At 40.6% G+C, this 25,201-nt stretch overlaps 1 protein-coding gene across 1 annotated transcript in view; it reads right to left on the reverse strand.

Moving 5' to 3' along the window:
• CPA6 (carboxypeptidase A6) overlaps positions 1 to 25,201 on the reverse strand; it is a 116,130-nt gene that overhangs the window by 1,503 nt on the left and 89,426 nt on the right. The window contains exons 7-10 of the mRNA XM_024207051.3: positions 15,924 to 16,034; positions 15,578 to 15,668; positions 8,271 to 8,473; positions 1,907 to 1,991 (exon numbers count right to left, since the gene is read on the reverse strand). Of these exons, the coding sequence (XP_024062819.1) occupies positions 1,907 to 1,991; positions 8,271 to 8,473; positions 15,578 to 15,668; positions 15,924 to 16,034 (490 nt within the window). The remainder of the gene's footprint in view (positions 1 to 1,906; positions 1,992 to 8,270; positions 8,474 to 15,577; positions 15,669 to 15,923; positions 16,035 to 25,201) is intronic.

The following is a 25,201-nucleotide window of genomic DNA, read 5'->3' on the forward strand; positions in this document are numbered from 1 at the left end:
GTGGAGGTGCAGGGCAGAAGGCTGGGTGTTGGGGGCAACTCGAGGTCAGGGCAGAGGGCTGGGTGTGTGTGGAGATGCAGGGCAGAGGGTTGGGTGTTGGAGGGAGTTCAGGGCAGAGGGCTGGGGGGTGTGGGGAGGTCAGGGCAGAGGGCTGGGTGTTGGGGGGAGGTCAGGGCAGAGGGCTGGGGGTGTGTGGAGGTGCAGGGCAGAAGGCTGGGTGTTGGGGGCAACTCGAGGTCAGGGCAGAGGGCTGGGGGGGGGTGCAGGGCAGAAGGCTGGGGTGCTCGGCTCATGGGGGTGCTCCCTGCCCTGAGCGGCTCATGGCAGGGGGCTGGGAGGGATATGCCCTGTTCCACCCCCTTCCCCAAGGCCCGTCCCTACCTCTCTCTGTCTGCTCTATGGAGCAGCGAGCACGCTGCCGCTCGGCTCTGCTCTGCTCTGCTCCGCTCCCCCTCCCCTTCGCAAGGGCCATCGCCGGCAGGGAGAGGGAGGGAGAGGAGGAGGGGCCGGAATGCACCATGCTGGGGGGAAGGAGCTGGGGGGGGGTCCCGTCCCCCCGCCCCACTCAGCCCCCCCACCCACTGCTCTCCTCTGCGGAGGCAGAAGCTTGGTCCTGCAGCAGCCAAGCTTCCCCCCTCCCCCGCTTCTTCCCACAGCTTGGTGCGTTCCGGCCCCTACGCCCCTCCTCCTCCTCCTCTCACCGGACAGGCAGCGTACCACTCAAAATCGGCACGCGTTCCGTAGGTTGCCGACCCCTGAAGTAGACTAAACTTTTCCTTTAATTTTTTTCCCCCCAAAAATCATTTCCATCCCTTCTCTATTTTCCATGGTTTGCTCAGTGCATAACAACATTTGCAAGGATGGTGGTTAACACTGATAAACCTCACAGAAGAAATGTGTTCCTCATACTTTTTCCTTGCCTCTATATTTTAATTATCATATATACTTAGATAAAGATTCTTTTATAGCCTATTTTCTTCAATATGATCCTAACCATTAAGTCCCAATGCTATACTTGTGACATGGCAAGACTGTATAGTTATAACACAATCTTATCACTCTGCTGAAGGACTAAGCACAAAGAGAAAGTGAGTTGTGAGGAAAGGTGAAAAATGCTTTACTGAGCACATCTGTATCAGTAGCAGAGGAAATACAGAAAACTATCTTGCTATGTTTATAAAATGCTGTTTTAAGCCTGTCCTAACTGAGTAAATTCAGTCTTCAAATGGTTATCAAATCAAAGGGTCCTAGTGAAAAGTTTATATTATGTTGTAAAAAACTATTGAACTTTTCCCTTACTAACTTCCTGAGAGAGCTCAGCTGACAAACATTGTTAGTTAAAACCCAAGCTTTAAAGATCCTTTGCCCTTGGGGGAAGAATAAGCATTTGAATTCAATATCATTTTTTTTTAAAAAAAGATTTCCAAATACAGATGCACTTGCTATTATTTATTCTCAATGAGAAACTGGGATATTCTAAATCCAGCTTTTAAAAAGACCACCTTAGTTTCTGAATGAACATCATGTGCAGTGATATCTCAATTACAAGGGGAGAGAGCGAGAACATGGACATGTTTACTATGAATTATTTTTCTCTCAATCTCAAGATTTAACTGTTAAATATCCTGTTTTGAAGTTTTCTATTGATCTTTATGTAGGCTAAAATTTACTGCAGCTCACTGGACATGTTCCTTGTCTTTCTTCTTTTCTCTCTAGAAACTGTTGCATTGATCTCTGCCATTGCAGATGGATTTAATCAGTTACATCTTCCCCTCTGCCTTCCTCACCTGCCACAATTTGATCAAAGTTCACTTTAGACAAGATTTGCTTCCTTTGTTATAGTACAGGCCGCCCCATATACCATAACTAGGTCAAAGTAACAAACCAGTTTATGAGAGAAACTTACACAAAGTGCTAGAAGCAGGGCCATATCTGTATCTTATACCATAAGCGGACTGAAGAGCATTAACAGCATTATAAGCTGCAGATTCCTGTGTATGGGAGGAAACAATAAATACTTTAGACTTCACATTAATTTCTGTAATAGGATTGGAACTTCAACTACAGAACACTTACTCCTAATGCAATACTAGGTCGGATGATCCTCCTAATGCAATACTAGGTTTTATGATCCTGTGGAGCCTAAGTTACCATATTTTCAGGAGAGCTGGCAGTTTTTCAAAGAGACAATATTAAAGACAAAACAGCTTGCTATCTCACTGTGAAGGAAATATAACAAGAGGCCAATATGGCTGCCTCAGAAACTTTTCAATCACCTAAAAATCAAAACGGAGCCTTGCAAAAAGTGGATAGGTGGACAAATTGCTAAGGATAAGTACAAAACAATACTCAATAACAGAAGCAAATCAGAAAGGCTTTGGCACAAGTACCGTAAGTTACACCTAGCAAGGGACATAAAAGGCAGTAAGAAAAGGTCCTATAAATATATTAAGAGCAATAGAAAGATGAAGGAAAGTGTAGGTCCACTACTTTCCAGGGAAGGAGAGCTAATAATAGATGACACCAAGAAGGCTGAGGTGTTTGAAGCAAAATAGGCATTAGTCTTCTATACAAAAATTAAGTGTGAGCAGATGCTTAACACAATTAATATTAACAACAAGGGGGAAGGAACACAAGCTTTAATAGGGAAAGAACTTGATAATGAATATTTAGATAAGTTTAGATGTATTCAAGTTGGCAGGGCCTGCTGAAATTCATCCTAGGGTATTTAAGGAATTAGCTGAAGCAATCTCAGAACCATTATCTTCAAGAACTTATGGAGGACTCATGAAGTCCCAGAGGACTGGAGAAAGGTGTTATATTTGCCTATCTTTAAAAAGGGGAACAAAGAGGACCCACGGAATTATAGACCAGTCAGCCTAACTTCGATACCTGGAAAGATACTTGAACAAATTGTTAAACAGTCAATTTATAAGCATCTAGAGGATAATAAGGTGATAAGAAATTGCCTACATAGATTTGTCAATATCATGCCAAACCAACCTCCTTTCCTTCTTTGTTGGGATTTCTGGCCTAATGGATGGAGGGGTGGGGGGAAAGCAGTAGATGTGATCATCTTGATTTTAGTAAAGCTTTTGACACAGTCCAATGGGACATCATAAGCAAACTAGGGAATGGTTTCTAGATGAAATTGCTATAAAGTGGGTGCATGATTGGTGGAAAATTTGCACCGAAAGAATAGTTATCAGTGGTTCACTGTCATATGGGGAGGAGGGGTACCGGGGGAGTCTCTCCTGGGTCTGGTGCCTACTCAATATTTTCATTAATGACTTGGATGATGGAGGGGACGGTATGTGTAACAGAGTGCTGGGCAACAGCAGCTGTACTATAACTCTGATCACTGGATCATCAATTAAATTGTCCTGGAGTAAATGGGAGGGGAAAAGGTGTGCCTAATTGATAGATTCGGGGTGGAGTATAAAGGGCTATAAGACTAATTAACCCATAAGCCCAAAAGGTATAAAAGGCACAGGAAAGTAGTGCTTGTGGGGAAAAGAGATACTGGAAAGCTTTTGAGAATCAGAGACAGGAAAGAGCCTCAGGGGGAGTGCCCTTCTGTCTCTCCACTCCTTGGCTGAGGGAGCTAAGGATTATATACTTGTAAATACTGAGCTGTGCAAGTTTGTAATGGTGGTGGGAACACTGTAAATAAAGTGCACAAGGTATTTGCCCAGAAGGTCTCTGAGCAGGCTGTGGCTAGAAAACAGACCGGAGTGGGATGACATGCTGTTACACTGCAGACTTGTCCGGGATCTGAACTGGTGCAAGGGTTAGATGGCTTAGACAATGTAGGAGACCTGGCAATCATAGGTGCTGGAACTAGGAGTGTGGGGGGTGCTGCAGGACCCCCTGACTCGAAGTAGTTTCCATTCTATAGATGGTTTAGGGTTTGGTTCAATGGCTCACAGCACCCCCACTATATAAATTGTTTCAACACCCCTGCTGGCAACGGTGACGAGACAGCAACGGAAGATGTAGAAGACTCTGCAAAGTTTCCAGCAGTCACACCATCTGGAGAGGCAGGTATTGCTCACCTGGCAGGAAGAGCTGGAAAAGGGTCTGCAGGACTTTATATGACAGCAATCAGGCACAGGGACTGGGTCTGTATAAAATGTGTCCCATGGACAGCCCAAGTGCACTCCTGGGCACCTTTGAGAGGGTGCAAGCTGGAACGGAAAGTTGGGCACTGTGGCTAGCCTCCCTCCACTTTGATTGGGGAGGCTCCCAAGTGGCCTATGTGGCTCTAAATGACAAGCAGGCATAAGACTACAAGGTGGTTACAGGTGGCTATGAGGTGGTTACAGGTTAGACAAACACCTGTCAGGGATGGTCGAGGCTAATTTGGTCCTGCTCTACGAAGGGGGGTTGACTAGATGACATCTTGGGGCCCTTCCAGCCATACATTTTTATGATTCTACAATTTAATGGATAAACACATTTTTCACAGCAAAATGATTTTTGTTTGCAGCAGTGTTGTTGTAGCCATGTTGGTCCCAAAATATCAAGGAGACAAGGTGAGTGAGGTAATATATTTTATTAGACCAACTTCTGTTGGTGAAAGAGGCAAGCTTTTGAGCTGCTCTTCAGGTCTGGGAAAGGTACTCAGAGTCTCACAGCTAAATACAAGGTGGAACAAATTGTTTAGCATAAGTAGTTAACACACATTAGAAGACCATTCAAGGTAATGTGGCCAGGTAACACCTCTGCACTCAGAAGACAAAAAAGTAGGGTTAGTGGGTTATGGATTGTTGTAATAAACCATAAATCCAGTGTCTTTATTAGTTACATGATTTTTAGTGTCTACCAAAGTTATGAATTGAAGCTTCAGGGCTCATCTTTTGAAGGCGTTGTGCTGGTTTCCTTTGAGGATGAGGACTGAGAGGTCAGATATGGAGTGACTGTTTTGTGAAAAGTGTTTACACATGGATGATAGGTTGTTTTTGTCTTTTATCATGTTTGTGAGTTCATTTGAGAGTATAGTGATTGTCTGGTTTCACCCACATATTTGTTATTGGGGTATTTAGTGCACTGGATGAGACCTGCCACATGTTGTGATAGGTATGTGTAGGGCCCATGGATCTTGAAGGGTGTGTTGATTATTGTATCAATGGAGATGTCTGCAGGTTTTTGCATCTGTTATAGCAAGGTCTGGTACTGCTTTGTGTTTGTGGATCTTGGACTGTGAGGAGTTTTTGAAGGCCAGAAAATGGGAAGATTTCTTTCAGCATGCGTTCTTCACAGACCATGGGTTGTAACTGTTTAATGATACCCCATATGGGTTCCAGTGTTACATTTTTTTTTTTTTTTTTTTGTCCAACAAGTAGGTTATAGAAAATTTGTTTTGGACTGGGCATGCAGCTCAGCCTATATGTGCCTTTTCACTGGAGTAAAAACTACTTTTTATCCTAGAAGAAGTTCCAGTACACTAACTTAGAATCCCGCAAGTGGTCTTTTTTGGTTTATAGTTGCCTCTGTGGGTTTGTAGTGGAAGAACTGTGCTGCAAGAGGTTCCCAGCCTGTGCTCGTTTCTCTCCCAGTCCCATAAGGGGGAGAGAATGCATGGAGCTAGGAAATGAAGTTAATGCTATAATGAGCTCCTGTGGGAAATTCAACAGGTTTGGAGGTGGGAGTGATCCTATGCAGACTGGCCATTTCCCAGCTCCGCTCCTGCCCAACCACTTACCCCAAAATACAGAGACCCCCCCAGCTACATGCCATTCTTTGAGATCTGTGAAAGGGGGTGGGGGTGCCACTTGGGCCTATTTCTCCTCTGATATGTGCTTGCAATCCACCATCTGAAATATATGTAGGGGAGTGGAAAAATGCTGTGGTTTCACATGGGTGACCTACCACCGAGGAATAATTTTACAACACCACACCAGGATGTATGTCATGGAAGGGAGAAAATATTGATAATTGATATTCAATTTCAAGGTTCCAAGGACCCGTATATCAAATAATGGCCAAAAAAAAAAAAAAAACCTGTTGAAAACATTATGGAGAAATTCTATTGCAATATTATTTTAAAAGTAGGATAATATTGTACTGATTCCTGTTCACATGTGGCAACTGAGTGAAGGTCCATGATAAATGACCATAATATGCTTCCAATATAAGGGAAACAAACACCTGGATGTAGTGAGTGCACAGTTCTCAGGCTACCAGCAATGTGTTCACTCCATCTGTTTGTGCCACATATAGAGAAGGAAGGGAACAATTTTGAAATGCTTCATATGCTATATAGGTCTGATCCTGAATGATACTGAGCAATCAAAATTTCCAGCATCTTTCAAGAGCAGGCCCTGAGAACTTGCAATATTAGCAGATTTCAGCAAAGGGAGCTGCGAATACTGAAACAAAGAATTGTATAGAAAAAATATGACTAGTAAATTAAACTTTAAAAAAAACCCTACAGATTGAAATAACTGGTGCAGACATTTACCAAACAATAACTGAAGTCCAACTTCCCTTTAAAGATCTTAACATAACAGGTTTCAATTGAAACTTAATAAGGGAGTTGTCTAAATTGGAGCCGAATATCTATGCACGTTGTTACCAATATACTGCACTCCAGTTTCAAAGCATCACTGAATAATTTACCACTTTAACTGAAACAACAGCACACTAGTGTGTAGTGAATTGGACAGAAGCATCTTTGCTTTCTGCTCAGGAATAATTAAGGACCCTATTTACACTAAATGTTCCTAACCCCTCATGCATGTGGAGGCCCCTGGAACAGCTTTCACTTGCTGGCCAACCTCAACACATGAAATCCATCTGGACCAATAAAGCGTTTTCAGTCAACCACAGGAGAGAGATAAATGGGATGGAAGATTCATTATAATTCTGCTTTCCACGTCAGTACAGCTCTTCACAAAAGTTCAAGTGAGCTGAAATCTTACCATATTTGATTATGGTAGATATTTTAAATATTGAAAATCAATACATCTTGAAGCATTGCAAATTAAATGTTTGGTCATGCTGCAACTCCTTATAATCCTTGTTTTTAGCTGTTCTGGCTTCTTGAATCACTGATAGTTTGCTCCACTTCCCAAGCATGACATCAGACACAGGAAATTTTCAGGAGTTGGAGCAATTAAGTCTTAACAGAAATAGTGTCAGGAAAGATCTTTTAATTGTCCTAATACCCCCCCCCCCAAATAAATGCTGCTGAGCCCCTCAGTCCATACTCCAGATCCATGCAACTAAGAGAATTCAGTTTGTACTGTATTATGATGGAGGAGGGGTAAAACCTAAGTGAAGCTGGTGAGTATGATAGCGCCCTACGTTCAGGATAAAAGTTAGGAGCTGTTAAGCTCCTTTTTGGAGTAAGATAGCTGAAATAATAGGAGCCACAATCCAAAAAAGAGGCATCGGGAAAGACTGGTCAGAAGCTGAGCTATGTGGGTGGAAGGGGTTTTGTGGGGTACTAAATGCAAATACAGCAGGTGGGTATTATTTGGTGGAGGGGTTTGTGTCTGTGGACAGAAGCAGACCTCAAGACAAGCACCAGTAATATGGCCTTGAGAGAAAGTCAAGAGGGAGAGATCTTTGGGCAAAGTGCTGGCTGAAAAGAGGCTTGGTACTGTAAGCAAAGAAACTGTCCCCTGTTTAATTTTATACGAAGTCTGGGAAACTGGACTTTTATAAAAGTTTTGTAAATAAACAGGATTGCATGAAAAACCCCTGACTCCATCATCAATTTCTCCTAAAGGAAACAACCCACAAGACCTTAAATATTGGCAGATTGCTCAGATCAAAGGGGGTAACAGTATTAGCTCAGTGAGCTGCAATATTAGGGGTTAGAAGCTTTATTTCTGGATGAAATTTAATAGTTGATAGGTTTCTATATTGTTAATAAGTTCAAACTTTAAAATATCAAATCTTTTTTCTGTCAAGTATTTATACCTCTTCAGTTCTTTCAAACATATAGAGATAGACTTTCAGCTAGGTGCATGGGGATTTAGTAACAGCTTCCATTAATATTTAATAATTTACAATAACACTAATTAAAACTCCACTGATTAGCCTATAAATTACTTTATAGAGATTGATGGAAGAAACTATCCCGTTCTAAGTAAGTCACCATTAATTCAATTAGAATAAAGGTTACATAACCAGTATAAGACTGTAAATAGAGCTGAAATAAATATAGTTAAATATGATGTATTAGAGAACCAGGTCTGCTCTCTGAACAATAACAGAAATAGCATAGAAGGGATGTAATCTCCAAGAACTATTGCACTTACCACACAGCTGAAATTTGGAATTGTTGCATACTTGTAAGAGTATGGATACAGCAACATCTGAGCATATGCATGAAAAGACAGATAGGCTTTTATTTGTTTCCGGCGTTTGCGAAGAAAGTGAGCTACAGCCTTTACTTCAGGCTCAGACTCGGGAAAGGGACCACAGTACGTATCATCACATGGGTGAAAGGAAGCCCCCTCATCTACACATTGAAAAAGAAAAATAGCAGTGAACGTTCACAAACCGCATGTAACGGTCCAATTCTGGCTTACCTTGTGCTCATGGAGAAGCCTAAAAAACAGCACACAAATTGCCATCCTACTTCTGAAAACACAGAGAACCTGCTACCTGAAAAGAATGAATGGAAGCAAACAGCCAAGAAATCAGTGGAATAGAATGCATTTTTATCCACTAGGCATATATCCTTGCCACAAAGATGACACAGGCCTCCCCCAGGAAACTGGAATTTCAACTGGCACATAGCAATACATTGACCAATTCAGAACTTCCATTCTTCATGCAAACTGAATTTCACTGTTTACAGTAGGATTATAAGAATCTAGGATCTTATGAGATTACCCTGTTTACTATTGGAGATGTTTATTTTCATGATTCATTTAATGCTGTAACTGGAGATGAAATATCAAGAAAGTGCAAACTCTTTGGGACTCTGGAAAATAGCTATTTCTTGTAGCTGTAATATTTGACAAGACGTTTAGACAGGATGCTCTTGAGACTTAGATGACTTGGTGGCCATCTGCTCTGCAGGGAGCAAACCATCTGCCCTCACCATAACCACTGCATACCCACGTTTGCTTAAGTATAGCTATCTTTTCAAATCCCAGCTCATGATCTTAGCTATATTCATTTTTGAATCTGCAGTTGGGGCTGGTAGCTTTTTTCCATCACTTCTGTAAGTGCCACCCCATTTTAGGTATCAAGCTGAGTAGCTATTACTATTATATTTCATGTTATTAAGGATTCCTGCAAAGCCCTGGTTTCCTTCCACTTAAAGTGAAAGACACTTATCATACAAAAGAAATTTATGAAAAAAGTACTTAAGACCCTGGCAGTAGCAAGGAATTTGGTAGTCATAGTGTTATTGCTCTGCAGCTCTCTGTTAAAATGTGTAGTTGTCATGTGAAAACAGACTTCATTTACCTCAGGCTAAGCCCAGAACCTGAGCTGAGGCTAAAAAGTGCTCAGTACAGCTCAGGAGGAAGGGTACAGAGGTGACTTTCACACTTCCTGATCCTGCAGCCTCCTGGGTCCCTGGCATAAATTAGTGCAGCCTGAAGGCTTGTCTCTATAATCCCAAGGAGCAGTTCCAGAAGTCTGGACTCACTAGCATAAGGGATCCATGGACGTGGCCCTTTTTTCTAGCCTTGTCTCCCTACAATCAGGTGGGGTGGCTGGTGTAGGTGCCACTGACATCTTATTGCCACCCTCAACATTCTAGTATGTTGGGGGGAAATCCTCAAATGTCTAGCCTGGCGGGTTAGTTTTAGGCAAAATCTGTGTCCCAATTTAAAAAAAAAAACCCCAAACCTTGTGAAACTACTGAGATTGTTTGTTGGTTTTGTTTTAAATAAAAATACCAAACAATCTCTCTGTGAAACCCATCAAATTTTTTGCACAACTTTTGCCAAAATAGGCAATGGTAAGAAAATTTTCTTGTTCAGTTCTTTACTGTAGGAAAATTGTTTTGAAGAACAGATCTACTTTTAAGGTAATGTAGATTAAAGAGAGGAACTTAAAAATGCATTTCAATAGTGCCTTGACATGACTATACTTTCATTGCCAGACAGAAATCTTGTCCATAATAAATAAAAACAAGGTGTAACCTCCTGCTTCCAGATAAACCCATATCTATACCATAAATTAGTTTTAATAATGCCTACATGCTGACTGAACAACCCTGAAGAAGGCTCCTCCCTCACATAGAACCAGTGCAGAAAACAGGATGAAGAGCGGGCTCTAGTTTCTCTCTCCCTCTCTCTCTCTCTGTATAAGAATATATTTTTCTAAGCTCTCTTCTTATAATGAAGTTGTCCTGTGAATGAATGACTTCGGATAATGCAATGAGCTCACTACGAGTTTCCATACTGGAAGTTCTTCAAAGTTACAGACAGAATTGGGGGAGGGGGAGAAATACAGTAAACGTCAACTACTATCAAGTGTCAAAGCTACAGTCACAAGGAGAAAATAGTTGACATTTACTGTATTTCTATCTGCCTGATTTTTGTATCCTGCAGTGTTTTATTGAAACAGTCAAATCCTTCAGAACACACTGCAGATGTGCAAGGCCCAAAATAAACTGGAAATGCTGTGTTCACACAGTGTGGAAGTGTTGAAATGAATAGAGCTCATTTTTGTACAGAAGCATTGAGGTGGGATTAAGGGTGAGATAAGGAACAGTACAAGCCCCAAACTTGCTTGCATCTCCTACTTCTGCCAGTATGAGGTAATCTTCTACACAGCCCAGCTATATAGCAGGCCTTGGGTGAAAATTCTGCCCCCAACTCCCAGTTCCCTATGCTAAGTGTTAGTGAAGCCCTTTAAATTGTGTTTGGTTTATGAGATAAGGATTTGTCCCTAAGTATTTGCCTAGTGTTTTTTTTTTTAAATATTATTTATACTATAAATAGTGCCTAATGGATCTGCATGAGGATCAGGAGACCATTATGTTAGGTGTTATATGCACACATGTAATAAGACAGTCCCTGTCCTAAAGAGCTTGCAGTCTGTACACTCTATACTTTAAAACTGTTGCCGCTTCTAGTGTTGACTTTGGTTGCCCACTCCATACTTTAACTTAAAGAAATAATTGTGTTTCCCATGAGCCACAGGCTGCAAAGTGAAATTTACTAAGATCACTGATAAATTTCCTTTTTCAGTCTTCACAGATTACAAAGCAACAGAGTAAAATATAGCATCAAAGAGCTACATTAGAAGAGAAAAGAAAAGATGGTGGCACAGCAGTGTCACTTAATTCAAAAAAGAAACTCCTGGTACCCAGCCATTTAGGTGTCACACTTGGGCAGGTACTACACAAAAATAGGATTTGTGCTCACAACGTACATACCCAGAGGCACCCATATGGATTTCAAACCCTGCCTCCAAACTGTAAACACAACTGACCCAATTAAGAAGTTTTAGAATCTACCTTATGAGAATTCACAGTGCAGAACTTTAAGCAGATCAGGACAATGTAAGCATGGAAATATGATAATCCTTCACCTCCACTTCAGTCAAGGTAGTGAGAAGACTGAGCACCCAACTTGGAGTAAGGAACTTCAGAGTTCTAATCTTGTCTCTTTCACTGACTGATTTGTTTATCCTTGGGCAAAATACTGAACTTCTAATCAATCTCATTTTTTGTTTCTGAAAAAAATATTTTCTTCAAAGGGATGTTCTGAAGATCAGTAAATTGCTATTTGTATAGAAGTCCCTTTAAGGATGAACTGGGGTCTCATTAGGGAGCAGTCTATGTATTTGGTGGAGCGAGGAGCAGGACTGAATGAACATGGGGAATGAATTCTGACTTAAACTATAAGCCCATCAGGGCAGGGATATGTTGGTTTTGTTCTGTATAGGGAAAAGGACATTGCAGACACTAAATAAATAATAGTTATAATACACAAAGCAGTCCAGATAGCATTGTTATAGGGCAACAAATCCATTCTGCATAGAAAAGAAAGATTTCACTCATTCAGAAAAGACAAATGTCTTCCAGAACCAAGGAACAGGAATTTGTATTTCAATGCAGAGGTGAGGGGCAAGGGAGTTAAAGGAAACTGAGATAGATCAATTGGGAACTGAAAAAATGTGAGTGGGTATTAATAATAATATAAGATACAATAAAATATTCCTCCAATGATATGACAAGAGAACTGCCCACTCCAACGTGAAAGCAATAGTTTCTTTTGTGCACATACATTTGTTTTTCAAAATATCTGTGGCTAGTGGTCATAAATTTAAGCAAAGAATGATGCAACAGCATGGGCTGTATCTTTGGATTAGTTCGGCTTTGCATCTATACCCTAAAATTGCCCTAAATCTGGGGGTCAGTTCTGGGAATCTCTCTCCCCTACATGGGGGATTCTCAGGTTGCATTGACCTGTTATAGCCGCTCCTATACCAACCCCCTCCCTGCAGCCAGTGGAGTCAGTGGTCCAATTTAGGGGTGTTCTACAGTAGAATATTAGATTAACCCAGCTACATCACTCAAGGGTGTGAAAAATCCACACTCCTGATGGACGTAGTTAAGCTGACCTAAGTCTCCATGTAGACTGTGCTAGGTTGATGGAAGAATTCTTCCATTGATCAAGTTACTGCCTCTTCGGGAGGTGTATTACCTGTGCCAATGGGGAAACCCTTCCTGTCTCCAATGAAATGCTACAGTTGGCACAGCTGCTACAACTGTGCTGGTGAAGTGTTTCAAGTGTAGACAAGCCCTTAGTGATCCCAAAGTGGCAGAAAAGCCCTTTGGGGCCACAGGTATCCATTTAGGGCTTGTCTACACAAGGACACTCAGGAAAATTAAACCACATTAATCCCACGTGTATATGCCCTTACTCAGAATTAAAATGTCATCAATTAAGTTTACCTTAATTCACTTCCAAAATGGAGAAAGCTAAACCAAATTAAGGCCACTTTAATTTTGAATAAGAGCATCCACACCATGGTTTAACGCTGTTTAACTTAGCTACTTGAAATTCACACATTTAGTTAATTTGGATTAATTTTCCTGAATGTCTCTGTGTAAACGAGTCTTAGAGTAGCCTTAAAGTTGCTCTAAATTGCTCCAGAGAACAGCACAGATTTGTCCAAAATCAGGGGAGCACAAAGATGGCCTTTGCCTTGTCCCACCTAAGCACTGTCGAGTGCCTCTTTATCACAGCTCAGAACATGGGCCCATTTTTAGGCTCTAGCACAGGAAACAAGTGGGAAGTAACAGACGGGAATTGGGTTGGAGGGAGTGAGATGGTAAAAGCAGAAATATTAACAAGATAGGCAGTATGGGAGAAGAGGAATGGAAGCAACAGTATAAAATTTAAACAAGTAGATTTAAGGGCTCATAATATATGCAAAAGATGGTGTCCAAAACTGTAAGTGTATTTTACTGGATTTTCTAATGTTTCTGTTCGGTCCTTCCTGACTTGCCATCACTATGATTAATACTGCTTGCCCAATTTAATTTTCTCCATAAAATTTGCTAAATTATGTAGAGATAAAAATAACAAATCACTAGATGGCAGACTGTGGAGCCCTTACTCCTAGCAATGACTGAGCATTTCCTCATGCAACTAGTCTCACTGCAAGTAATGAGACTATTTTTATTATTTGTATTACAGTAGCATCTGCAGGCTCCAAGATGGATCAGACCCCCAGATTTAGGGCATTCTTTCAAAAAAGAACTAGATAAGTTCAGGGAGGATAGGTCCATCAATGGCTATTGGGCAGGGATGGTATCCCTAGCCTCTGTTTGGTAGAAGCTGGGAATGGGTCACTTGATGATTACCTGTTCTGTTCATTCCCTCTGGGGCACCTGGCATTGGCCGCTGTCAGAAGACAGGATACTGGGCTAGATGGACCTTTAGTCTGACCCAGTTGGCCGTTCTTAAGTTGTGCTAAGCACTGTATAAATACATAATAAAAAACAATTCCTGCTCTTAAGAATTTACAGTCTAAATAGACAATTCAGAAGGAGGGGAAACTCAGGTGAAGAGACTTACCCAAGGCCACACAACAGAAAGGAATAGAACCCTGGTCTTCTAAGTCCCACTCTAATGTCCTACCTACTGCACCACTACTTGAATATATAGGTATATGCCCATTTACATGTATAAAGACTCTACAATCTAGATTATAAAATGCCATTTCCAGTTCAAGGGATCCATTTCTAATAATCTGCTTCATTATTTTGAACTTAATCTATATTAAAGCAAAATTTAGGTCAGTTTCTGTTATAAATATTTATATAATAGAGTTTAAAATTAATCTCTATAAAATTAAAAGTAGCTCTTTGTTTCTTTTATAAACCTCCACTAATAGCCACCTTGAACTACTAAAAGATACTTTGTCTCAGCAAGGCCAGCAAAACATCTGAAGTCTCTAAGCCAAAACATTTTAGAAACATAAATAAAAAAAGTTAGGAATTAAAAACAAACAAACAGATCAGTTAACACCATGAGCCACGTTCACCATTGTGCACCAGCTCATTCTAGCAACACAAAGCAAGCTGTAAAACTGGCTTAATTGGCTTCTTAAACTGGGTTTACAGCTGCTTTGCATCACTGGAGCAGTGCAAAGCAATTAATGCATACTCCTTTCTCCACTTCTACCAAATTTCCCAGATAAACTCTACCTTGGGGTGAGATGTGGCACCTGATAAACTTGGTTTCTTTTTTGAGAAGTTAGGAGGAACATTCACAATCTAGCCTACAATATAATGCAGGGGTGGCCAAACTTACTGATCCTCCAAGCCACAAAGGTTACAATCTTCAGAAGTTCAAGAGCTGGGGCGTGCCTGCTGGGGCTTGGGGCTTCAGCCCCACTACTGCTGAAGGCCCAAGCCCTGGCAGGCATGCCCTGTGGGGCTGAGGTCCCAAGACCCCCCTCCCGCTGGGCAGAAGCCAGAGGCGATGCATGGGGGAGCACAGGGGGTCATGTGCCCCCCAAGATTTTTGCCAGGGTTTGCTGGCCCTGCTCAGTCACATGGTGCTACAGGACCCCTTCCCTGCATGGCAGCTGCTGGAGCTGGCAAACTGGGAGCTACGCCCTTCGGGAGAGACAGCAGCAAACAGCTGGGAGCTGCAGGGAGAGCAGTTGCTTTTGCTGCTGCCTCTCCCAGTGAAGCTAAAGGAGCGGCCCCTCCCTAAAGCTCCCAGCTGTTTGCTGCTGCCTCTCCACATGGAGCTAACACCTGGGGGCTGCTGAGGGTAAGGAGTGTGTGATTTAGGCTGTTCGGGGGAGCAAACCTATAAATTGTGTCTCCCACTCTCAGCAGGCACCAGTCATCTCTGGCAGAAGCCACTAGCCCCACTACCCTGCTGCAGGGTAGAAGCCCTGAGCTCCCCCCCCCACCCCCGTCTGGAACATGGGGAATGGGCAGGGGGTGCACCGTGAGCTGCACTTTAACGCATGTGGCTCGTGAGCCATGGTTTGGCCAATGGGACACTAGCTTCAATCTTAACTAGGGAGAGGCTACTGCTGCTGTAGAATTTTCTGATCTATTCAGTGCTCTGGACAGTTAAATGCAGGATGACAATGTTGTCCACATTCAGGTTATTTCCAGACTTACCACACCATTTCACTTTCCAGTTACGATTAGCATCTACACCATGGCAACGAAACTGTGAGTTCTTTGACCTTGTTTTTCTCCAAAATCGATCCTAGTTATAATTTTTAAAATAATGAAAATAATTGACTACATGTTGATAAAAACAACTATGTACATATAACAAATCATCTATGTTGAAGATGCTCAGTGCAATATTTTAACTTTTTACAAGTCAATTATATCCTTAGGTTACATATAATAAAGTGGTGGATCAGATCATTACAGCATTCAAATGAGACTTCTGTCTATAGTCATTCCATCTTTTGGATCTTAATATGTTTTCAGAAACATTGGCCAAACTACTTACATTGGTCCAGCTAAAATGGTATCCATCCACATTAAATACTGGCATGATGTAGAAATACAGCTGATTTAGCATCCTTCTCATGGCGGGATCACTCTGATATGTCTGAAGAGCCTAAAGGAGGAAGTAAAATAGAAGTAGTTTCTATAATAAACTGACTGTAGGCAGTTAGTACTACCGCACGGTTTACTTCTGTAACAGGGGCTTGGCCTTATTGCATTACTGCTATTCCAACAACTGTGCTTGAATGAAGTATTGTCTGTCCATAAATGAGACTAATAGCAACACAGTAATGAGAATATATTCAGAAAATACTTTCAAAAGGAGATCATCCTATTGTTAGTTAATTTCAAACAGACAGGAGAATACTGGAAACTACTTGCTCTAAACAGAAACAAGTGCATTGAGCATTGGTGAGATGGCTGGGCAAAGGAGCTAAAAGTCAATGGACTAGAGCCTCAGCTGACATGAATCAGTGTAGCTCGCACTAAGTCAATGAAGCTATGCCGATTTGTACCAGCTGATTATAGCACTTAATATTGGTGAGGTCATGACATATGAAAAGGTATCAAAAGGCAAATGACAATGGTCACATCATATGTGAGACAAAGATCTCTTAAATTCAAAACCATCAACCCAAATTACTTGTCCACTTACAATTGGGCAAATCCTGTAGCCTGCACCAAGCCTGTGTACCATAGGTTGAACCAGTAATTGAAGGTGGAGGAAGCAATTCTTCCCCTCTGCCAGACGCAGGAATGCAGTAGCCCATGCATGTGCTGCATCCCTGAACATTCTGGTTGGTCTATGTATTTGCAATTCCACCAGCCCCACAGATTCTCCTCCATTGTATGCAGAAGTGTGCAATCCTTGTGTAACTACCACCATCACTGGGCATTAACTACAGTGTTAAGGCTCCAACGCAGTAAAATGCTTAATCATGTGCTTAACTTTGAGGAAAGAAAGTGTAACACATTGAACATAGGCTACATAGGCATGCTCCCAGCATCTGGCCACCCTGTGCAATGTACCCACATCAGTTCCATTCTACTGAAGGTCCTCAAGGCCCACACAGGAGTTGTGGTGGGAAGAGCAGGATTTACTTAAAATCGATGAGAGCTAAAATTGTTACTCACAAATGCTAGGGCTACAGTATCAGGTCAGGGAATTTAATACCTATGCAGCTTGGTCCTGCAGATGCTCCAAGTGTGAAGCTCCCATTGAAGTCAAAGGATGTTATTCTGTGTGATGTAGCTACAAGAATGCTCCCATAAATTCACAGCCAGGGATATTTAGGTTCGATATTAAGAAAAACTCTCTAACTGTAAGGATAAGTACGCATTGCGACAGATTACCAAAAAAGGGGTGGAATCCCTGTCACTGGAGGTTTTTCAGAACAAGTTTGTCAAGCGCCTGTCATGGATAGTCTATGTATGTTTAATCCTGCTGCAGCATGGGGAGGGAGATGGACTAGATGATCTCCGGAGGTCCCATCCAGCCTCTTCATTTCTACGGTTCTATAATTGGACTTGTCTGGGGACAGAGGTACTGGACACAACTTTTCCTCTATAGCAACCATGTTATTGTTTCTATGAACCATTTTTCTATACTATCTTTGTTAATGTTAGAAAGCCACTTCAAGGCTCCCCATCAACATGGTTACAAATCTTTGTATTAGTGACACGGCTCTGCTGGACTAGCAAAAGATAATTTTGTCAGAATGGAAGGCTATGGTTACTCCTGCAGTGATGGCTTAGAAAACCAAGACCCTGATCCTTTAGACTTAAATATTTGCATATTTATGCAAATTGAAGTAAACGGGGCTACTCATACATGTAAAGATATGCATGTTCTTAAGTCTTTGTAGGATAAGGGAAATTATAGATGCTGTAAAAGTTCTGTATTGCAATGAAACAAACTCAAAATGTGGGTTAGAGCAACTGAGCATCTCTTCCAGGCTTTTTTGTAGGGAGAGAGGATTTAGTTGGGGAAGGGATAGACTTTTTTGCCGTCTTATGTTTTCTTCTCATTACCAAATGCTATCAAGTATGGTGGAAATCATGTCCCTATAATGAGGATTTCCATGTCAAAGATATTGAGTTTGAAATAGTCTCTAGTTTTTGTTTTCTGTATAGTGTTCTTAGGCTTCAAGTCACATACTGTAATTGTGCTCTTTTATAGAAACTGTTTTTTACCTTCAGTATTGCGATGTATATTGTATTACCAGGTTGACATAATATGATACATACTCTTTAAAAATCACACTGTAGTGCTTTTGGATGTCAGATTCTTCCTCAGCAGGGCACCCAAATAATATTTATAAAATATAAATACAATACATAACAAAATTGTCATGAAAACTCAGAGAAAAAATTAAAAAGTAAACTGACAAGGGTCATATGCTTTAAATTATGTGAATAGTTGTAAAAGGGTGGCCGGCCATCTTTGCAGGACCAGGAAGCCAGGGGGTAGCCAGTCCTGTTTAATTAGTTCCACCCTGCCACACCTGGGTTGGGTACAGGAATTAAAAAGGGGGGAAGCCAAGGAGCTAGGGACTGAAACTGGATCTGGAATGTATGCCCAGCAGTGGCAGTCATAAGAACATAAGAATGGCCATGCTGGATCAGACCAAAGGTCCATCTAGCCCAGTATGCCAGGTGCTTCAGAGGGAATGAACAGAACAAGTAATCATCAAGTGATCCATTCCCTATTGCCCATTCCCAGCTTCTGGTAAACAGAGGATAGGGACACCATCCCTGCCCATCGTGGCTAATAGCCATCGATGGACCTATCCTCCATGAATTTCTCTAGTTCATTTTTTTGACTTAGTTATCAGGCCTTACGGTAATAAAAAAATGCTGTCTTCATATGTACAAATCATTGAATCAATAAAATTATATTTCTAATAATAGAGTTAGGGATTCAAGCTATTAAAAGAATTAATCACAATTAATCGAGTGATTAATCACACTGTTAAACAATAAGAGAATACCATTTATTTAAATATTTTTGGATGTTTTCTACATTTTCAAATCTATTAATTTCAATTACAATATAGAATACAAGGTGTACAGTGCTCACTTTATATTTATTTTTTATTACAAATATTTGCACTGTAAAAATACCCAAAAGAAATAGTATTTGTCAATTCATCTAATAAAAGTACTGTAGTGCAATCTCTTTATCTTAAAAGTTACTTACGAATGTAGAATTATGTACAAAAAAACTGCATTCAAAAATAAAATCATGTAAAACTTTAGAGCCTACAAGTCCACTCAGTCCTACTTCTTGTTCAGCCAATCGCTCAGACAAACAAGTTTGTTTACATTTGCGGGAGATAATGCTGCCTGCTTCTTGTTCACAATGTTACCTGACATTGAGAACAGGTTTTCGCATGGCACTATTGTAGCAGGTGTCGCAAGATATTTACATGCCAGATGCGCTAAAGATTCATATGTCCCTTCATGCTTCAACCACCATTCCAGAGACATGCATCCATGCTGATGACGGGTTCTGCTTGATAACAATTCAAAGCAGTGTGGACCGACGCATGTTCATTTTCATCATCTGAGTTAGATGCCACCAGCAGAAGGTTGATTTTCTTTTTTGGTGGTTCAGGTTCTGTAGTTTCTGCATTGGAGTGTTGCTCTTTAAAGACTTCTGAAAGTAAGCTCCACACTTCATCCCACTCAGATTTTAGAAGACACTTCAGAATCTTAAACCTTGGGTCGAGTGCTGTAGCTATCTTTAGAAATCTCACATTGGTACCTTCTTTGCGTTTTGTCAGATCTGCTGTGAAAGTGTTCTTAAAATGAACAACATGTGCTGAGTCATCAGCTGAGTGTGCTATGACGTGAAATATACAGCAGAATGTGCGTAAAATAGAGCTGGAGACATACAATTATCCCCCAAGGACTTCAGTCACAAATTTAATTAACGCATTATTTTTTTAATGAGCGTCATCAGCATGGATGCATGTCCTATGGAATGGTGGCCGAAGCATGAAGGGGCATATGAATGTTTAGCATATCTGGCACGTAAATACCTTGCAATGCTAGCTACAAAAGTCCCATGTAAATACCTGTTCTCACTTTCTGGTGACATTGTAAACAAGAAGTGGGCAGCATTATCTCCCGTAAATGTAAAACAAATTTATTTCTCTTAGCGATTGGCTAGACGAGAAGTAGGACTGAGAAGACCTGTAAGCAATAAAGTTTTGCATTGTTTTGTTTTTGAGTGCAGTTATGTAACAAAAAAAAATCTACATTTGTAAACTGAACTTTCACAATAAAGAGATTGCACTACAGTACTTGTATGAGGTGAATTGAAAAATACTGTTTCTGTTGTTTATCATTTTTACAATGCAAATATTTATAATAAAAAATAATAATATAAAGTGAGCAGTGTGCACTTTGTATTCTGTGTTGTAATTAAAATCAATATATTTGAAAATGTAGAAAAACATCCAAAATATTTAATAAATTTCAACTGGTATTCTATTGTTTAACAATGCGATTAAAAATGCGATTAATTGCGATTATGTTTTTTAATCGCAATTAATGTTTTTGAGTTAATAGCGTGAGTTAACTGCGATTAATTGACAGCACTAAATAGAGTTAGTACAGATGGGGATACAGGTAGCATTAGTTGGGATCTCAGCACATATTGGGATAACAGGGAATGAAATGGTGGACAAGGCAGCTAAAAGCGCTGTAAGAAATGGACGGACTGACACAGAAATACCCTTGAGTAAACAGCAATTCAAAAGCCTAGTGAAGAAAAATTTAAAAGAGGAATGGCCAAAAATTTGGATCAATGAAAAAAGAGGAAGAGGAATTTTTGAATTGTGTTCTAGAGTTGAGGATAAGGACATACTTCGAGGCCTTGATTGGACAAATGAAGTGATTTTGTTTAGAGTACTGACTGGCCATTATGGCTTAAACAATTTCCCCCCCACCCCCGAATAAACAACCACAAAGCTGGGCTATGTGCGTGCTGTAACTGATCACCTTTTATGTGTTTGTAAGGGCTTTGGTAAAGGAAGGGAAAAGTTACATTATGTTATTTAGTAAAAATATGAGGGAAATGCGATTGTATTAGAAAGGTGTTGTTACGTTACCTGAAAGACACAGGACAGAACGAGCGAATGTGAACTGCTAGCTATTTAGGGGAGTATAGCTGGTGGCAGCTATAGACTATCCAGTCAACTCTGCTTTGACACGGGGGGAAGGGGAGAAAGGCAAGGGCCGGCTGAGGAGGAGCGTAGTCAAGCTGGGTTGTGGCTGGAGAGTAGAGTAGGCTCATGAAACAAGGGGACAGACTCCAAGGAGGCAGTCCCGAGGCTGGTATTCCAGAAGAGAAACAGGGAGCAGGAGCATCAGGGAGTTCCTCGGGAGAGGCTGTCAGGGGAGGCAATAGGAACCTGGTAGGGAAAAAAGGTCTCCAGGGAGAAAGCCCTGGGAAGTAGGACGCAGTCAAAAGAACAAGGAAGAATCCTGCAGGAGGCCCTGAAGCGGGAGAGAATGAAAGAGACAAAAGGGAAAAATCTCCTGGGAGCTATAGCTCAGGATGTTCTGAGGAACTGTTTTGTAGTTTTGCTTATGTCTGGAAAAGAAAAGTGCCTGTAAAAAGATTTTGGGTCTGGCAGTGGGTCCTTTGTGGGCTGGGGACAAACCAACATTTTACAGGTTTTTTTTTTCTTGTAAATAAAAGTCATACTGTGACTATAAAAGAGAAATAAAATGCAATGACTTAAAAATGATCCCACATCTTCCTCTGCACCTTAGGCAACATCCAATTTCAAACAGTTGATAGACACAAGGGTAAATAGATTAAAAAAAACCCGCGATTGGAGCTTTAAACATGTATGGATTGTACAATATTGAGTCTCCTTTACTTTTGAATGCTTCTCTGTTTTGTTTTGATGATTGCTGTCTTGTGAAATGATACTGAGAGAGGTTTTGGAAGTCAATATAGTCCCAAAGCTGTACTCTTAGAAATCTCAAGTTGAGTCTTAGAATAGACTTGAATGATTGATTGTGTTTCTCTTTAAAATGTTTCTTTTAAAACATTTTAAAGGTTTATCTTAAAACTTTGTAACTATCATCTGATTTAAAACATAATGGACCTGGTATAGCTTTCTGACTGGTGTAAATCAAAAGTAACTCCTATGAAATAAATAGTTACCCATGTGTAAAACTGGTGTAAGTGACATCAAAATAATTTCTTTATCTTGAAAAATATTTCTCTCATATACTGTTTTTCTTTTTACAAACTTAATGCTTTATATTTGTAACAAGACAAGACTAGCTGTGTATTACTGTCAAATGTTATGTCTTGATGGCATCCACAAGGCCTTTGCCATTTTGTCTAACAATCACTAAGGTGTATCATAAGAACAGCCATACTGGGTCAGACCAAAGGTCCATCTAGCCCAGTATCCTGCCAATGCCAGGTGCCCCAGAGGGAATGAACAGAACAGGTAATCATCAAGTGATCCATCCCCTGTTGCCCATTCCCAGCTTCTGGCAAACAGAGGTTAGGGACACCATCCCTATTACTATTATACTATGCTATATTACTATACTATATTATATCAGTATCATACTATGCAACCTGCCTTTTGTAATGTGTATCAAATCCTCAAAATAATGATTAAAGTGAAAAAATACTAAGTGTTAAAACATATATTCTCATCATCATGACAAATACAACTTTTATGTCAACCACTAGTCATTTTTCTCCATTACTGTTTGTACAATGCTTTCAGAATATGAAATAATTATATTTCATATGGCTTAATCCTGTATCCCCCAAGGAAATCAATGGAAGTTTTGCCACTGAATTCACTGAGAGCCAGACTAGACCCATAAATGCTGAATAATATTAATACCAAAAGAGAAGATGATATAGGAATGGTGCCAAAAATCTGATGGAGAAAAAATAAACAGTGACTGATAAGAGAGGGCCACGTCTTCAGCTGGTATAAACCAGCAAACCTACATAATGATGATTAGAGCTATTGCTGGTTTACCCCAGCTGAGTATCTATTCTATATATAAACACACTGTGCCACAGAAATGCTAGAAGTCACCAAGGCTGCAAATCAAAGAGTATTGAATGAATAAATCTATGCTGTTTACAAAGGAAGGGAATTGATGGAAAATGACAAGGCAAGGAGACAGGGTTCAGAGAAACTTTTAAATTGTAGACATACTAGTTGGGCCTAATAACCATATCCTGTCCCACAATTCATTGTCTTTACATTTAAGTTAAGGTCAAGATTTGCTATTTCTGATTTTGGATTAATAATTATTAACACTGACTTAGCCAGTTACTATTTTAGCACTGAAACCTGACTCTGTTGTTGTTTCTTCAGCAATCATACCATAACACTATTTCTAATGATAGAGGCTTTTAGCTCCTCGCTCTGTGTTCAAACATCAGTCATAGCATCCTTATTGAAAGTGACTTAAGATGTTTGTTATTTTCTGTACATTTTAAATTATAATCAGGTCTGGCCTTAGGCACCAAGCAAAGCAGCTGCTTGTTTGGTCCCACGTAATTCTGTACTGATTTGGTAAGTCATGGGTTAGCCTATCTTCATCTCTGGAGACAACTCATAACTTAATCTGCTCTCCCCTCTTACATCTTTGGGATCTGCCTTTGCTTGGAGCCCTACAAATCATAAGCCTGGTGCTTGATCTATGATTCCACATTAGGTAATAAAGTGCCACTTCATGACTCAGATAGAGATCTTAAAACATAGGATCAAACTTTCAAAAGTTGGAGCTTCAACTGTGCTTGAAAAATGTTTGCAAACAAACCTCCCCTGCCATTTTGGGGTTGTACAAGAAGCATCTTCTACTGGCACTAGATCAGAAACAGCAGCTGGAAAAATGACAAAGTATTATGTCCTCCGGGGAAGGCTTAGCAGAAACCCTATGGGAAAACTCCAGAAAGGAGAAGGACCCCCTAACCTAGGTGCCTGAGACAGGTGTAGTCCAAGGTCTAGTGTGCAGAAGCAGCCAAAACGGGACATATGGTCATCCGAGCTCTCATGGAACATAGGAGTGTATTCTTCCGCTGTGCAGATGACACTGCTGAGCAATGATGGGCGTTCTCCTATGTTTCTAAAACTAATGTCTTTTTATTAAGAGAGGTATTTATAGAGGTGCTGTGTCTGCAGCTAGCTCTCCCAGCGCTCTAAAAAACCCACCTCCACAAGGGGCGTAGCTACCAGCGCTGGGAGCACTGTCTACACTGGTGCTTTACAGTGCTGAAACTAGCTGCGCTCAGGGGGGTATTTTTTCACACCCCTTAGTGAGAAAGTTGCAGCGCTGTAAATTGCCAGTGTAGACAAGCCCATATTCACTAGTTTAAAAGCCCCTGTGTGTATTGGTGTTTGAATGTCCTAGTGATGGATAACAAATAGTGATTCTCACTGGGAAACTCCTCCTATAGGCACAACACAGCTCCAGTGATACTTTTATTTCATCAAAATGCATTCATGTGGTAAAAAACGAATAACTGCAATCTGAATGAAAGTAATTTTTACCTTCACAAGATTATTGTGGGTTGTCATGAAGAAGCAATTGACAAGTTTAAATCACACAACAATAAAAAATGTATCTCCCTACACTAAGAAGCTGCAGATAATTTTATCTCTTTTTTGCTGCAGAGCAAAGGAAAAAATACTTTACACATTTTTCTTGTTGAACAGAACTGGACTTACTATGGACCAAAAGAGAAAAAACATTAAAAGCACAGGAATGCTTTCCACAGCTACTTATAAAACAATGCCTCAATCATCACATGCCTCATTGTGGTGACAGCGAAGTACTACACTCAACTTTTTTATCATTTGCTTAAGAGTTTATCCATTAAAATTACACTCATAATTAGGACACGATCCTGCAAACCCATGCTACCATGCAGAGCTTAGCTCCATGGAAATCCACTTGCACTAGTGGCTAGTAGCACGTATTTGCAGGATCAGGCAGGGATACACATCCAGGGGACTTTTGAGCATTAGATTTGGCTGAGGTTTTGTGTTATAAGTACAAATTTTCAAATAGAAAAAAATATTCAGAGTAAAGCCAGAAGAGAGATAATTTATGATTATCTACTCTGATCTGTATAACAAAGGCCACAAACGTGTGTGCATGTGCACACACACACATTACATTTAGAACAGCCTTTCCAAATGGAAAAAAGAACAGTATTTATTTCAAAAAGGTAGGTATGGGCCTGCACCAAATTTTTAGAGGAAAACATCCCAA

Source organism: Terrapene carolina, unplaced genomic scaffold (assembly GCF_002925995.2).
Source record: "Terrapene carolina triunguis isolate 2854851 unplaced genomic scaffold, T_m_triunguis-2.0 Scaffold58, whole genome shotgun sequence".
In the NCBI taxonomy this organism is placed as follows: domain Eukaryota; kingdom Metazoa; phylum Chordata; order Testudines; family Emydidae; genus Terrapene; species Terrapene triunguis.